Source organism: Dasypus novemcinctus, chromosome 1, assembly GCF_030445035.2.
Source record: "Dasypus novemcinctus isolate mDasNov1 chromosome 1, mDasNov1.1.hap2, whole genome shotgun sequence".
In the NCBI taxonomy this organism is placed as follows: domain Eukaryota; kingdom Metazoa; phylum Chordata; class Mammalia; order Cingulata; family Dasypodidae; genus Dasypus; species Dasypus novemcinctus.
In genome coordinates this window covers 167,376,337-167,393,465 of record NC_080673.1, presented here as the reverse complement: position 1 = coordinate 167,393,465, position 17,129 = coordinate 167,376,337, and the positions used below count along the sequence as shown (strand labels likewise).

At 38.3% G+C, this 17,129-nt stretch overlaps 1 protein-coding gene across 3 annotated transcripts in view; it reads left to right on the top strand.

The window, feature by feature from the left end:
• KLHL5 (kelch like family member 5) overlaps nt 1-17,129 on the top strand; it is a 106,862-nt gene that overhangs the window by 63,000 nt on the left and 26,733 nt on the right. For all 3 annotated transcript variants that reach the window (XM_058299645.2, XM_058299651.2, XM_071217019.1), the window contains one exon: nt 16,101-16,287. In XM_058299645.2, the coding sequence (XP_058155628.1) occupies nt 16,101-16,287 (187 nt within the window). The remainder of the gene's footprint in view (nt 1-16,100; nt 16,288-17,129) is intronic.

Sequence of the window (17,129 nt, the reverse complement as noted above, 5' to 3'; positions counted from 1 at the left end):
CCCAGCCATGCCTCTGGCAGGGAGGAAGCTGGGAGACCTGCACCACCTCTCTGGGAAACTGCAAGCTACGCTGCAGAGGTCAGTGCCCATCCTACTCTAGGGGTGCAAGAAGCCTCAGGAACTATTCTGTTGCTGGAGGTAGAAGTTCCATTTCCCATAAACAGTGAAGGAAGAGATAGTTGTCTACCGACGTCAGCTACTGATTAGTGGACCCATCTGACTAAAGTATAATCCTAGAAACAGCTAGGGTTTGAACCTGTCCAAGTTGGAAAGAGTCCAGTGACTCCCATCTTGACTCCACCCTCAGCATGAGGGGATGTCTGGCTGACTGAAAATCCAGTGAAGTTAGGGACTGGCTTCTTTCCACCACTGCAGCCCTAGACTCCAGCAGAGAGGAAGCTGGTGGGACCTGCACCAGGCTTTCCAGGCATCTGCAGGTGATCTTCCCCAGCATAGATAGAATAGTCAGATACCTGGGGCTGAATTCCTGCACTCCAGTAGGAAAGGAGCGGGGCTGGGTGTCCTCAGCTTTTCCGGACAATGGCAGGCATTTTCAGGCCACACGAACTAGTTTGCTGAGTGCCTTTGAGTCCATCTCCACTTTTGTCCCCTCATAGGATAGCAGGGGACAGGTGTTCCCTCAGCCTCTCAGGGCAACTGCAGGCACTTTTGGCCAGCACAAACCTGACTGTTGGACACCTATGGCTCCACCTCCATTCCCATAGGATCAAAGATGGACTGCCTTTGGCCAGCCTTTCTGGGTAACTGCAGGTACTTTTGGCCCACACACCCTGGACTGGTGGGTACTTGTGGATCCACCCTTATCCTCCAGTAGGAAAGGATGGGGCTAGTGTTGCCATAGCCTTTCCGGGAAACAGCAGAAATTTTCGGCTTGCACGGACTAGACTGTTGGATGCCTATGGGTCTACCCTCACCCCCAATAGGATAGAAGGGGTCTGGTGTCTCCATAGCCTCTCCAGACAATGGCTGGTACTTTCAGTTTACAGCACTGAACTGTTGGGTGCCTGTGGATCCAACCCCATGCCTTAATAGTATAGGAGGGAGCTGGTATTTTCTCAGCCTCTCCAGGCAAGGGCAGGTATTCTCGGCCTAAAGGGACTGAACTGTTGAGCACGTGTAGGACCATCCCCACCACCTAATAGGATAGAAGGGGGCTGGTGTTTCCTCAGCCTCTCCAGGCAATGGCGGGTACTTTCAGCCTACAGGGACTGAACTGTTGTGTGTTGGTGGTTCCGTTCCCATCCCCTAAAGGGCAGAAGGGGAAGTACTCCCTCAGCCTCTCAGGGCAACTGCAGGCATAATCAGCCCACATGGATTAGATTGTTGGGCACTCCAGAGGAGCCACTCCCACTCCCAGCAGGGAGGGGATCTGGTGCTACATCAGTTTACCTGGGCAACTGGGGTCATTTTTGACCCACACGGCATAGATTGCTGCCCACAACCATAGCTCCATCCCTGCCCAAGTTAGGGGAGGAAGGTGGGTGAAGCTTCATCTCTCTCTCTGGGCAACTACAAATAGTCCTGTCCTGCCCAAATTGGATTATTATACACAGCTACAGCTATGTCACTATCCCTGACAGAGGAGAAAGTTGGGAGAAGCTTCATCAATTCCTGGGGCAACATGGGGAGCTTTAGCCTCCATAGCTTACAGCACCAACTACATCCTCTACTCCTACTACACAATGAGCAAAGGAGAAAAGACAAGAAAGCCCTAAACTAAAGGGAGAAACTGAAGCCAGAATAAATACATCTAGCAAGCCAGATGTGAAAACACCAACAAAACATTATAATCCATACCAAGAAACAGGAAGATATGGCCCAGTTAAAGAAACAAGATAAGCCTGCAGATGACATAAAGGAGTTGAGACAACTAATCATAGATGTTCAAACAAATCTCCTTAATAAATTCAGTGTGATGGCTAAAGAGATTAAGGATATTAAGAAGACACAAAGAAGAATTTGAAAGCATACACAGAGACATAGGAGACCTTATGGGAATGAAAGGTACAATAAATGAAATTAAAAATACACTGGAGGCATACAACAACAGATTTGAGGAAGCAGAAGAAAGGATTGGTGAGCTTGAAGAAATGACCTCAAAAGTGAGCATATAAAATAAGAGATGAAGAAAAGAATGGAAAAATTGAACAGAGTCTCAGGGAACTAAATGACAGCAAGTGAAGTGCAAACATACATATCATGGATGTCCCAGAAGGGAAAGAGAAGGGAAAAGGGATAGAAGGAATATTTGAAGAAATAATGGTGGAAAATTTCCCACCATTGAAGGACATAGATATCCGTGTCCAAGAAGCACAACATACTCCCATCCAAATAAATCCAAATAGACTGACTCCAAGACACATACTAATCAGAATGTCAAATGCCAAAGACAGGGAATTCCAAGAGCAGCAAGAGAAAAGCAATGCATAGCATATAAGGGACATCCAATAAGATTAAATTCCAATTTCTCATCAGAAATCACAGAGGCAAGAAGGCAGTGGTATATGTATTTAAGATATGGCCAGGCAAGAATTTTTTATCTGGCAAGATTATCTTTCAAAAATGAGGGCAAAATTGGAATATTCACAGATAAATAGAAACTGAGAGAGTTTATAACAAAAAGACCAGCTTTGCAGAAAATATTAAAGGGAATTTTACAGCTGAAAAGAAAAGACAGGAGAGAGATGCTTGGAAGAGAGTCTAGAAATGATGACTGTATCAGTAACAGTAACTAAAAGTGTCAAAAGAGTGGTGAAAGTAAAATGACAGATAAAACCCAAAGATCAAAATGGGTGAAATAAGAACTGCCTTTACAGTAATAACATTGACTGTTAATGAATTAAGTTCCCCAGTCAAAAGACACAGACTGGTGGACTGGATAAGAAAATATGAGCCATCTGTATGCTGTCTGCAAGAGGCTCACGTTAGACCCAAGGATGCCAATAGACTGAAAGTGAAAGGTTGGGAAAAAATACTCCATGGATGCAGTAACCAAAAAAAAAAAAAGCTGGAGTAGCTATACTTATATCAGATGATATAGACTTTAAAAGCAAAACTGTTTTTAGAGACAAAGAAGGATATTACATATTAATAAAAGGGATGATTCACCAGGAAGAAATAGCAATCATAAATGTACCTGCACCTAATGAGGATGCCCCCAGATACACGAGGAAAACACTGGCAAAACTGAAAGAAGAAATAAACATCTCTACAAAAATAGTTGGAGACTTCAATACACCACTGTCATTATCATAGAATTTGAATAATATGATAAATGGACCAAACTTAATAGACATATACAGAACATTGCATTCCAAAACAGCAGGATATACATTCTTTTCAAAAGCTAATGGTTCTTTCTCCAGGATAGGAAAACGGACTTTGGCCCAGTGGTTAGGGCGTCCGTCTACCACATGGGAGGTCCGCGGTTCAAGCCCCGGGCCTCCTTGACCCGCGTGGAGCTGGCCCATGCGCAGTGCTGATGCGCGCAAGGAGTGTCGTGCTACACAGGGGTGTCCCCCGCGTAGGGGAGCCCCACGCGCAAGGAGTGCACCCATAAGGAGAGCCGCCCAGCGTGAAGGAGGGAGCAGCCTGCCAAGGAATGGCGCCGCCCACACTTCCCGTACTGCTGACGACAACAGAAGCGGACAAAGAAACAAGACGCAGCAAAAAGACACAGAAAACAGACAACCAGGGGAGGGGAGGGGAATTAAATAAATAAATAAATCTTTAAAAAAAAAAAAGCTAATGGTTCTTTCTCCAGGATAGACAATATGTTGGGTCACAAAGGAGATCTCAGTAAATTCAACAAAATCAAAATTATATAAAGCACTTTCTCTGATCATAATGGAATAAAGTTCGAAATCAACATGTGGCAGAAAAAGAGAAAATCCATGTATATATATGGAGATTAAACAGCATACTCTTAAATAATCAGTGGGTCAAAGAAGAAATTTCAAAACAAATCGATAAATATCTCGAGACAAATGACAATGAGAACACAACATATCAGAACCTATGGGATGCAGTGAAGGCAGTGTTGAGAAAAATTTGTAGCCCTCAATGCTTACATTAAAAAAGAAGAAAGAGCTAAAATCAATGACCTAACTACACAGCTGGAGGAACTAGAAAAAGAACAGCAAACTAATCCCAAAGCAGGTAGAAGGAATGCAATAACAAAGATCAGAGCAGAAATAAATGAAATTTAGAACAAAAGAACAGAGAAAATCAACAAACCCTTAGCTAGAGTGACTAAGAAAAAAAGAGAGAAGATGCAAATAAGTGAACTAACCAATGAAAAAAAAAAAAATAACAGGAACATTACTACTGACCCCACAGAAATAGGAGAGATCATAAGAAGATAGTGTGAACAACTTTATGCCAAAAAACTAGATGATGTAGATGAAATGGAAAAATTCCTAGAAACGTACAAACAACCTACACTGACCCTAGAAGAAATAGAAGACCTCAACAAAGTAATCACAAGTAAAGAGATTGAAGCAGTCATCAAACGGCTCCCCAAAATGAAAAGCCCAGTACCAGATGGTTCCATAGGTGAGTTCTACCAAGCATTCAAGGAAGATTTAATACCAATCTTACTCAATCTCTTCAAAAAAATTGAGTAAGCAGAAACACTACCAAACTCATTCTATGAAGATAATATCACCTTAATCAAAAGCCAGATAAAGATATTATGAAAAAAGAAAATTACAGGCCCATTTCTCTAATGAATACAGATGCAAAAATCCTCAATAAAATACTTCCTAATCAAATCCAGCAACACAGTAAAAGAATTATTCACCATGATCAAGTGAGTTTTATACCAGATGTAAGAGTGCTTCAACACAAGAAAATCAATCAACATAATATACCACATTAATAAATAAAAAAAGAAAAATCACATAGTCTTGATTGACACAGAAAAGACATTTGACAAAATCAGCACCTTTTCTTGATAAAAATACTACAAAAGATAAAAATTAAAGAAGACTTTTTCAACATGATAAAGGCCATATATGAAAAACACACAGCTAACATTGTACTCAATGGTAAAAGACTGAAAGCTCTCCTGTTGAGATCAGAAACCAAGACAAGGATGCCCATTGTCACCCCTGTTGTTCAATATAGTGCTGGAGTTTCTAATTAGAGCAATTAGGCAAGAAAAGAAATAAAAGGCATCCAAATCAGAAAGGAAGAAGTAAAAGTTTCATTATTTGCAGATGATATGATCCTATATCTAGAAAGTCCCAAAAAATCTACAACAAAGATGCTAGAGCTAATAAGTGATTCCAGTAGAATGTCAACATATAAGGTCAATACACAAAAAATCAGTTGTGTTTCTATAAAATTGTAATGTGCAATCTGAGGAGGAAGTCAGGAAAAAATTTCCATTTACAATAGCAACTAAAAGAATCAGATATTTAGGAATAAACTTAACCAAGGATGTAAAGCCTTGTGTTCAGAAGATTATAATTCATTGCTAAAAGAAATTTTTTAAAAACCTAAATAATTGGAAGAACATTCCATGCTCATGGATTGGAAGACCAAATATCATTAAGATGTCAATTCTACTCAAATTGATATACAGATTTTTTTAAAAAGATTTTATTTATTTATTTATTTATTTATTTATTTATTTATTTATTTATTTCTCTCCCCTTCTCCCCCACCCCCTGCCCTGGTTGTCTGTTCTCTGTGTCTATTTGCTGCATCTTCTTCTTTGTCTGCTTTTGTTGTTGTCAGCGGCACAGGAATCTGTGTTTCTTTTTGTTGTGTCATCTTGTTGTATCAGCTCTTTGTATGGGCGGCGCCATTCTTAGGCAGGCTGCACTTTCTTTCGCACTGGGCGGCTCTCCTTATGGGGCGCACTTCTTGCGCATGGGGCTCCCCTACGCGGGGGACACCACTGAGCAAAGTCCGCTTCCCATTATACAGATTAGATACAATCCCAATAAAAATTCCAACTGCATTTTGTAAACAAATGGAAAACACAATTATCAAATTTATCTGGAAGGGTAAGAGGCCCCGAATAGCCAGAAACATCTTAGAAAGGAAAAAGTGAAGTTGGAGAACTCTCACTTCCAGACTTTAAATCATATTACCTAGCTACAGTGGTAAAAAAAAACAGCATGGTATTGGCATAATGATAGACACAAAGACTAATAGAGGGAAGCGGACTTGGCCCAGTGGTTAGGGCGTCTGTCTACCACATGGGAGGTCCGCGGTTCAAACCCCGGGCCTCCTTGACCCTTGTAGAGCTGGCCCATGTGCAGTGCTGATGCACGCAAGGAGTGCCAGTGCCACGGAGGGGTGTCCCCCGCGTAGGGGAGCCCCACACGCAAGAAGTGCGCCCGTAAGGAGAGCTGCCCAGCGCGAAAGAAAGTGCAGCCTGCCCAAGAATGGTGCTGCACACACGGAGAACTGACACAACAAGATGACGCAACAAAAAGAAACACAGATTCCTGTGCCACTGACAACAACAGAAGCGGACAAAGAAGAAGATGCAGCAAATAGACACAGAGAACAGACAACCGGGGCGGGTGGAGGATAAATAAATAAATAAATCTTAAAAGAAAAAAAAAAAGGACCAATGGAACTGAATTGGTGGTGTAGAAACAGACCCTCACATCTCTGGCCCAGTAATTTTTGACAATACTGTCAAACCTACCCAACTTGGACAGAACAGTCTATATATAACAAATGGTGTTGGGAGAACTGGATATCCGCAGCCAAAAGAATGAAGGAAGACCCCTCTCTCACACCTTTTACAAAAATTAATTCAAAATGGATCAAAGACCTAAATACAAAAGCAAGTACCATAAAGCTCCTAAAAGAAAGTGTAGGGAAATGTCTTCAAGACCTGGTGGTAAATAGTGGATTCTTAAACCTTATACTGAAAGCATGAGCAATGAAAGAAAATATGGATAAAAGGGACCCCATCAAACTTAAACACTTTTCAGATTCAAAGGACTTCATCAAGAAGGTGAAAAGACAGTCTCCTAAATGGAAGAAAATATTTGGAAACCACATATCCAGTAAGGTTTGATTTCCATTCTATATAAAGAGATCATTCAACTCAACAATAAAAGAGCAAGCAATCCATTTTAAAAATGGGCAAAAGATTTAAATAGACATTTCTCCAAAGAGGAAATACAAATGGTCAAAAGCACAGGGGAAAATGTTCCATATCACTAGCTATTAGGGAAATACAAATAAAGACAATAATGAGTTATCATCTACCACTGCATAGAATGGCCATTATTTAAAAAGCAGACAACAATAAGTGCTGGAGAGGGTGTGGAGAAATAGGAACACTCCTTCACTGTTGGTGGGACTGTAAAATGTTGCAACCTCTGTGGAAGACAGTTTGGCAGTTCCTCAGGAAGCTAAATATAGAACTGCCATGTGATCCAGCAATTTCTCTACTAGGAATATATCCAGAAGAACTAAAAACTATGATATAAACAGACATCTGCACACCAGTGTTCATAGCGGCATTATTCACAATGGCCAAAAGATGGAAACAACCCAAGTATCCATCAACCAATGAATGGGTAAACAAAATGTGGTTTATACATATGATAGAATACTATTCTGCAGTAAGAAGAAATGAAATTGGGACACATATGATAACATGTATGAATCTTGAAGACATTTTACTAAGTGAAGTAAGCCAGACACATAAGGACAATACTGCATGGTCTCATTTATATGAACTAAATATTCACATGGAGTTAAAACCTAGAGTATAGGTTATTAGGAGATAAGAGGAGGGTTGAGAAGAACTACTGGTATTTTATGTTGAAAGTTTTAAATAACTTGATTTTAAAAGTGTGGAAATGAATGTAATTGATGGTAACACATTATAATGAGTAGGAGCTGGATAATAAATGGGATTGTCACTGAAAAGGGTAGTCTGGGGAAGTAAATGTCAGCTGAAAGAAAGCTAAAGAATAATCTAGGGACTGAATAGCACAGTGAACCCAGAGGTGGATGAGAATTTTGGTTGAGGGTACAAATGCAAGAATGTCCTTCTGTGAGCTAGAGCGGATATGGTGGGAATATGGAGAAGCATGGGAAAACTACAATTGGTGTGACCTAAAGACTGTGGTTAACAGCAATAGTATAATATTCTTGCATCCATGCCAAAGATGTAGTGTGTTGAAAATGGAGGTGTATGGAAAAAGTGTGCCAAATGGACCCTGTGGACTGTGGTTGGTGATAATAGTCAGATATTATCTCGTAATCTCTAACAAATGTTCCACCACAGTGTGGTGTGTTGGTGAAGGGGTGATGTATAGGAATTCTAGACATGTGCATGATTGTTTTGTAAGTTTATAACCTCTGTAATAAAAATATATTTTTAAAAAATAGCGTGGGTTGGGGTAAAATACACCAAATGTAAGATAAAGACTATAGTTAGTAGTAATATTTCAACAATGCTCTTGCATAGTTTGTAACAGATGTTTCACAACTCTGCAAGGTGTTGGTGGAGGGTGATGTATGAGACACCTGTATAATGTTATGCATGTTTATTTTATAAGTTCACAGTCTTTACACTTATTGTTTATGCTTGTTTATGTATGAATGATATACTTCAATTTTAAAAAGCTTAAAAAACTTTTTAGAGGGAATGGAAATGTAGTTAGACACCAGGCCCAGAGTTATAGCTGAAATTTTCAATTCTAATGTTATTTAATTATTCTAGTCCATTTAGGAAAAGCCTCCACTTATTTTATAATGATAGAATAACTTTAATACCAAAATTTGATAAATGTAGTATAAAAAATGGAAAATTATAGATCAGTCTTACTTAAGAACTTGTAAGTAATTTTATAAGTAAAATATTATCAAGGTTAATAAGCACATTAAAAGATTCTCAACATTGTTATTCATTAGGTAAATGCAAATTAAAAATACATTTTACTGCATTAAAACAATACCCATTTAAATGACTAAAATAAAAAGAGTCAGATGTAACAACTGTTGATAGGGAATTGAAGAAATGGGGACCCGTGTCATTGCTAGTGGGAATGTAAAATGTGCAGACACTTTGGAAAACAGTTTGGCAGTTTCTTACAAAGTTAAAAATAAATTTACCATAGTATCCAGCAAATCTACTCCTAGCTATCTATCCAGGAGAAACAAAAGCTTATATCCAAACAAAAACTTGCACACAAATGTTAGTAATATCATTATTCATAATATCCAAAAACTGCAAATATTCATTGACTGGTGAATGGATAGCTAAATGCAGTAAATCCATACAATGGAAGAGTATTCAGCAATAAAAAGGAATGAAGGATGCTACATGCCTTGACATGCATGAACCTAAAACATTATGCTAAGTGAAAGAAGCAAGATACAAGTCACTACTTTTTTTTTTTTTTAAAGATTTATTTATTTATTTAAATCCCCTTCCTCCCCCGGTTGTCTCTTCTCTGTGTCTGTTTGCTGCGTCTTGATTCTTTGTCCGCTTCTGTTGTCGTCAGCGGCACAGGAAGTGTGGGCGGCGCCATTCCTGGGCAGGCTGCGCTTTCTTTCGCGCTGGGCGGCTCTCCTTACGGGGCGCATTCCTTGCGTGTGGGGCTCCCCTACGCGGGGGACACGCCTGCGTGGCAGGGTACTCCTTGGGCGCATCAGCACTGCGCATGGGCCAGCTCCACACGGGTCAAGGAGGCCCAGGGTTTGAACCGCGGACCTCCCATGTGGTAGATGGACGCCCTAACCACTGGGCCAAGTCCGTTTCCCCGAAGTCATTACTTATTATCAGATTCTGTTTTATGAAATGTTCAGGAAAGATAAATCTATAGAGACAGATGAGTACTTGCCAGGGATAAGGGATGGGAACAGAGTTAACAGGCATTTGGGCTCTAATTGGGGTGATGAAAATATTCCAAAACTGGTTTATATGATGGTTACATAGCTTGGTAAGTTTATTAAAAATCACTGATTGGCACATGAAATGGTCATATGAATTATATGATATGTAAATTATGCCTCTTTGAAATTGTAAAGAAATATATTATCAAATAGAAGCTTAGCAGTATATCAAAGGATAATATACTATGACCAGGAAGGGCTTTTTCCAAGAATACAAGAATGGTTGCTTATCAGGAAATCTAGAAAGATAATTCTTATATCAGTTAATTAAAGGAGAAAAAACCATATGATCACATAAGAAACAGGAATACCCTTTATCACCATAATTAGTTAATAATTACTTTGAAGGTTTTCACAACTGCAGTAATAAATAATTGGCAAACACATTAGAAAAAATGTAAAACTATCACTGTTTTCTGATGATCATGATTGTATTCATGACAACTAGAGCATAATAAGAAAATGCAGTAAAGTAGTAGGATAGAATATAAGTATACAAAAATCAGTTATTTCCTCTACCTAAAAAAAAATACATCAATTAAAATTTAAAATTTCATTCATAAGAGCGATAAAAATAAAATATATAGGAATATGTTTAATAAAAGAAAGGCATAATCCTACACGAGGAAAACTATACAATAGATAGTCTCCTTGAACAGAAAGACTTAATATCATAAAATGTATATTCCCCCAAAATTAATAAATTTAATGCACTTCCTAATCAAATCCCATTAGACTGTGGTGGTGATAAATTTTCTTAAGTTTAAATGGAAAATAAAGTTCACCAAATAGCCAACAAAACTATGAAAAAAATAGCCATGAGGAAAGAGTTATAGATAATCAATGCTATATAAAGACATTGTAATAAAATATGGTATCAGAATAGAAAACAAAATGATCGATAGAACAGAATAAAGAATTCGGAAATATATGTATTTTGATATCTGTTTATGAAAATGTAATATATGACCAAGGTTCAATTCAGTTAGGGAAGAGAAGATATTTAATAAATGGTGCTGGCTGTCCATATGGAAAAAAATTAAAATGTTCCTCCACTCATACTCTATATAAAAATTATTTTTACATGGATCAGTGGCCTAAATGAAGGAAAGAAAACAATGAAATCTTGCAAGACAATCTAGGAGACTATATCCACAAACTGCAACAAAAGAGATTTTCTAACCAGGACTAGAAAAGAAAGATATATTTGATGTCCTAAAAGGAAAATTGTATGATAAAAGTATTATAAAACAGCCTTCAATGGACAATTGATAAGTCTAGAAAAATATGGTAGAAAGACAAAGTATTAGTGTATGCATGTGTATTGTATGTGTTTATGACAGATACTTTTAAAAATTGTCAGTCAAAAGATAAACTACTTAGAAAAAAGGGAAAGACATAGGGAGAAGGACAATTACAGATAGCCAAAAATAATGGAAAAAATCTCTATTTTCACTCATCAGGAAAATTCGAATTAAGGAAACAATGTGATATCACTGGCCAAAATTTTTTAAAAAGCTGTAACACTTATCCCCAGCAAGAAGGTTGTGCTTTCAAACATGGCCAATGGGAGCATGAAGTATTACATCCTCTTTGGAAAGCAATGTAGCAACATTTATTTTTTTTAATGTCCATATTTTTTGACCCTCCTAGGGTCAACTGAATTCCTGAAAACCTATCCCATAGAGGTAAAATCAATACATAAAGACATATGTACAAGACTTATTTGAAGAGAACAAAAGGCATGTGTGAATATATGTGGTGTGTGTGTGTGTGTACGGATGTATAAATATATGTATGGGTTGAGTATTGAATCAGGTCCCCCACAAAAGGCATGTTCAGGTCTCAAACCCTGGTCCTGTGGGTTTGAATCTATTTGTCAATAGGACCTTTGATGATATTATTAGTTAAGTTCCCAAACTGAATGAGAGTAGGCCTTAATCCGATATGGCTGAAATCCTTAAAAGCAAAGGAAATTGGACATGGAAAGAAAGCCATAGGGAGCAGCCAGAAGCTGGAAAACAGTGGAACTGGAAGAGAAAGGAAAAGATGCCACCATGTGACAGAAGAGCCAAGGAACCCCAAAGATTGCCAGCAGCCAAATATACTGACCCTAGGAGGAAGCAAGCCTTCTACCCTCTGAAACTATGAGCCAATAAATTCTTGTTGTGAAGCCAACTCATCGTACGAAATTTGCTTTAACAGCTAGGGAACTAAAACAATAGGTATATACTGTAAACAAAATAAATAGCCATAATAAATGATTGAAAAAATATTAGTATATCTATAGTATGGAATATTATTCAGTTATTAAAAAGAATAAATCAGAAATACACATATTCTAGAAGATGGAGCTATTTCTATAAGGTATTGTTGAGAAAAAATGGCAAGATGCAGCAAAGCATATAATAAAACATAATTGCTACAAGAAAAATAACCTATTACATATGTATATATATGTGTGAGAATTATGTCAGCATAGGATTATGTAAATTTGGAGAAAAATGTGAAAGGATGTACATTATTTGTTTGCAAGGTATGAAAGGAGAGATGGGGAGAAGTGATGGAGAACTAAATAAAAAAAGGAAAGAATTTCATTTTTAAAATGGCAGGATAGGACCATATTCATGCATTTATGTGAAATTACATTAAAAAATAGGTTCAGAAAGTACAAGGGAATTTAATTTTTTAAAGAATATTCACCATTTGGAGTTGTCTTTTGAGAAGTTAAGTTTGTTTTGTTCTTGTTTGAACTTTATTTAGAGAAATCAGGTAAATATAGCCTAATTAGTCAACTTCCATTTATAATTATGCTTCCTTAATTAAGTTTTTTCTAACTAAGAAGTAAAATGATTTATTTTAGAAAATATATAGAAAAGTAGTAAAGAGATTATTGTAGGGGAGTGGTTGTAGCTCAGTGGTTGAGCACCTGCTTCCCCTGTACAAGGTCTTGGGTTCAATCCCTGGTACCTCCTTTATATATATATATATATAAAATATAGTTAAAAATATATAATTTAGTTAAAAATTTGTGTTCAAACTTAAATACTGTTTTCCACTTCAAAAAATTATATTGAAGTATATCATTCATATATGGACATACATAAAAAATAAGTGTATAGTGAAAGTGGTAAACTTACAAAACAAACATGCATAACATATAGGACTCCCATACATCACCCAACCACCTACACCTTGCATTATTGTGGAACATTTGTTACAAATGACGAAAGAGCATTATCAAAATATTACTAACTATAGTCTGTATCTTACATTTGGTGTATTTTTCTCACAATCCACCCTATTAACACCTTGGACTAGTATTATTAATATATATTTGATATAGTTCATGAGAGTGTATTCTCATTTGTTCTATTAGCAGATTCATTGTGTTATACAGACCCATGCCTTATATGATCATTCATAGTGTACATTTAGTGGCTTTTACTTGTATCACAGAGTTGTGCTGTCATCACCTCAGTCAATTTTAGGACAATTTTAGAACAAGGGTACATACCCCTTGTACCCTTTTATTGTTGATCCTTAGAATTGATACAGTATCTTCTTTGCCATTGCTGCAAAAATATTGGAATATTACTGTTAACTATTAGCATTATCTAGGGAAACAGAACTGACAGGAGATATCTGTAAACAGTATTGAGGTTTTATAAAATTGTCTCATGTGACTGTGGGGATACACAAGTCCCAATTCCACAGGGTGGGCTGCAAGCCAGAAACTCAGATGAAGGTCTTTGTTGAATTTCTTAGGAGATGCTGGCTATCTGGAGTAGAATGGGGGTTCTCTCCCTGAATGCTGAAATCACTTCTCCTTTTAAGGCCTTCAGCTGATTGGATGAGCTGTCACTCATTGCTGATGGCACTCTCCTCAGTTGATTGTAGATGTAATCAGCCATATATGCCAACAACTCACTGATGATTGAAGTCCATGAAGTGCCACCGTATTGCAATTAGTCCAGTGCTTGCTTGACCCAACAACTGGGCATCATTCATTACCTGGCAGAGTTGACTCATTAGCCTAACCATTATAACTATCATCCATAAGTTAAATTAGTTGTAATTTTCCCATATTTCACCATATTCTTACCACTTTGTAATAGAAGAGCATTTGTGTATTTATACTATTAACCACAATATTCACACACCACAAAATCACTATGTTTTATAGTCTCTAGATTATCCTCTAGCTTCCTTTTTTTTTTTTTAACTTTATTTTTAAAGAAGTTTTAGACTACAGAAAAGTTACTCAAAGTAGATAACAACCCAGGTACTGGTGCTCCTGAGGGCTACAGAGACACACAGGTTCTATGGTCATGGCAGATGGCTCTGGTGTACAGTGCTGTGTCAGTGGGCCCTACTTTGGAATTTGTGTTCCTGAGTGTGATGGAGTTGGACTCCGATGTGACCTTTCTGCACATGCCTCTTCTGTTACTTTTACTGAACCTGTTGTTGGTGCTAGGTTTGGTATATACTCAGGAGACTTGAATCTCTGGACTGTCCATGTGCCACCTGGGCCCTGAGCCTCAGAAGAGTTGCAACTCCTATTCTCTGATTTGTTGGACTTAAGCAGGTCAGCTAACAAGGAGGTAAAGATGGTCAACCACCACACCAGGGAACGAAGAGTGCCTACAACAGCAAGCAGGAGAATTGCATCCATCATCCATGTGGGATCTAAACACCCTCTTGTTATATTGTGGATCTAAACCCCCTCTTGTTATAAAGGTGGAGTGGACATCACCATCTTAGGGTCCACAGGATGTAGGAATAAAATATGGATTAGAGTGGACTTACTGATAGTGTACTATAGAACTATTGTGACTAGTAATGGAAGAAATTGTAGCATTGATGTGGAGAAAGCGGCCACGGGAATTGCTGAGGGCAGGGAGAGGGAAGAAGAGATGTGATGTGGGGGCATTTTCGGGACTTGGAATTGTCCTAAATGATATTGCAGGGACAGATGCTGGACATTATATATCCTGCCACAACCCACTGAATGTACTGGGAGAGAGTGTAAACTACAATGTAAACTGTTATGCATGTGGTGCAGCAGTACTCCAAAATGTGTTCACCAAATGCAGTGATTGTGCCACAATGATGAAAGAGGTTGTTTTTGTGGGAGAAGTAGGGTGGGGGTGTGAGGGGGGTATATGGGAACCTCTTATATTTTTTAATGTAACATGTTTTGTTATCTATGTATCTTAAAAAAATACAATTAAAAAATGATGGAGTGGGGAGTGGGGTATAAGGGAACCTCTTATGTTTTTTAATGTAACGTTTTGTGTGATCTATTAACTTTTAAAAAAAAGGTAATTTAAAAATTAAATTAAAGAAAAAGAAAATAAAGGGAATTTCCATATGCCCCATTCCCTCCCACTCTGACAGTTTCCCATATTAATAACATCCTACATTAGTGTGGTCATTTGTTACAATTGAACAGATACTGAAGCATTGCTACTAACCATGGTCTATAGTTTACATTTTAGTTTACAGTTTGTACCATACATTTTATAGGTTTTGACAAAATATATAATGGCCTGTATCTGTTATTGCAATACCATGTAGAACAATTCCAATGCCCTAAAAATGCCCTGTGTTCTACCTATTCTTCCTTTTCCCTCCCCTCAGAATCTCTGGTAACCACTATGGTAATATCAGTGTTACAAGTTCTTCGATTACTTCAATAATAAGTCTACTTTGCTCTATGGCTGCATTCCCACCTTATATTTGTTCATTCCTCAATCTTGAGGATTTAGGGATGATGATGCCCACTCTGCTTCAGATTGAAAGGGGGATCAGATCATATTGGGTAGATGGAAGGACCTGGTTTGCTTGCAGTTTTAGATACTGTCTGCTTTTTGGGATGGGGATTGACGATTATCATCGTTTTGTTAGTTGACCTGGGTGAGTCCAATAAACTGAAGAAGTGTTGGCTACAACTCTGCTGAGATTCAGGGCTCACCTGGCATATGAACAGCCGGAAGATTTAAGTCTCTGGGGCATATATTTAATGGGTATAGTGCTAATTATGGGTTCAAATAAAAGGGGTAGAAGAATTATGTGTAGGGAAGTTATAAATGAGTCTGTTTTAAAGCATTTAATTTCTGTTTTGAATTATATAGTTTATTCTTTTAAGCTCTTTCCTTACTCATTGAGAATACATACTCATTACTCTTTTCTAGTTCCTGGCAGATATGGAAAATAATGCACTTTTTCGGGATGATATAGAATGTCAGAAACTCATTATGGAAGCAATGAAGTATCATTTATTACCAGAGAGACGACCCATGTTACAAAGTCCTCGGACAAAACCTAGGAAGTCAACTGTGGGTACACTATTTGCAGTTGGAGGAATGGACTCAACAAAAGGTATTGGATGAACTTTTATTTGGGGGAACAGAAAAAAAAAAGGATGTTAATAAGTAATATGTATGCCCTAAAAGTTCTTTGGCGAAATGGCTAGTTCCGGGACTGGGGCAGGAAAAGTTCAAGATAAGCCTAAAAATGATGCAGTGATCAAAGAATGATGAAGACTAGTCAGAAGGAAATGGGGTGGCTTGTGTGGACCTCCACTCTCCAAATATGGGACAATTTGAGCATCAAAATACATAATGATTGTTTTAGTTTGTCAAAGACCTGCCTATACAAAGTACCAGAGATGGGTTGGCTTTTATAAAGGGGATTTATTTGGAGTAAAAGCTTACAGTTCTCACCAAGGTAAGCTACTGTTGGTCCTGTTGTCCATGTGGCAAAGCAAGATGGCCACCTATTTCTGCTGAGGTCTCAGCCTTCCCCTCCAGGCTCATAGTTCCTCGGGGCCCAGCTCCCTGGAGCTCAGCTGTGAACAACGAGGAATAGGGCTTATCTCTTTCTAGGCCTCCTCTATCAGTCTCAGCTGCTCCACTTTCTCCCTGAGTTCAGCTGTAAGCCATCAGACACATAGCCGAGCTTGTCTGCTCTTGAGCTGCTCTGCCGGCCCAGCCTCTTGGGGGCTTCATGCTTAAGTGATCCTCTAGTCTTCTCTCACATGGCAGGATCAAAAATGGCAGCTTCCTTTTTCTGTGTCTGTGTCTCTCTCTCTGTGACTCTATTTTTATCAGACCCAGCAAAAGGGTGGAGACTCAACCTGAGTCACACCTCACTGATGTAGTCCAATCAAAAGCCCTTTAAATCAATCTTTCCAAGTAATCTAATCAAAGGACCCTCAACCA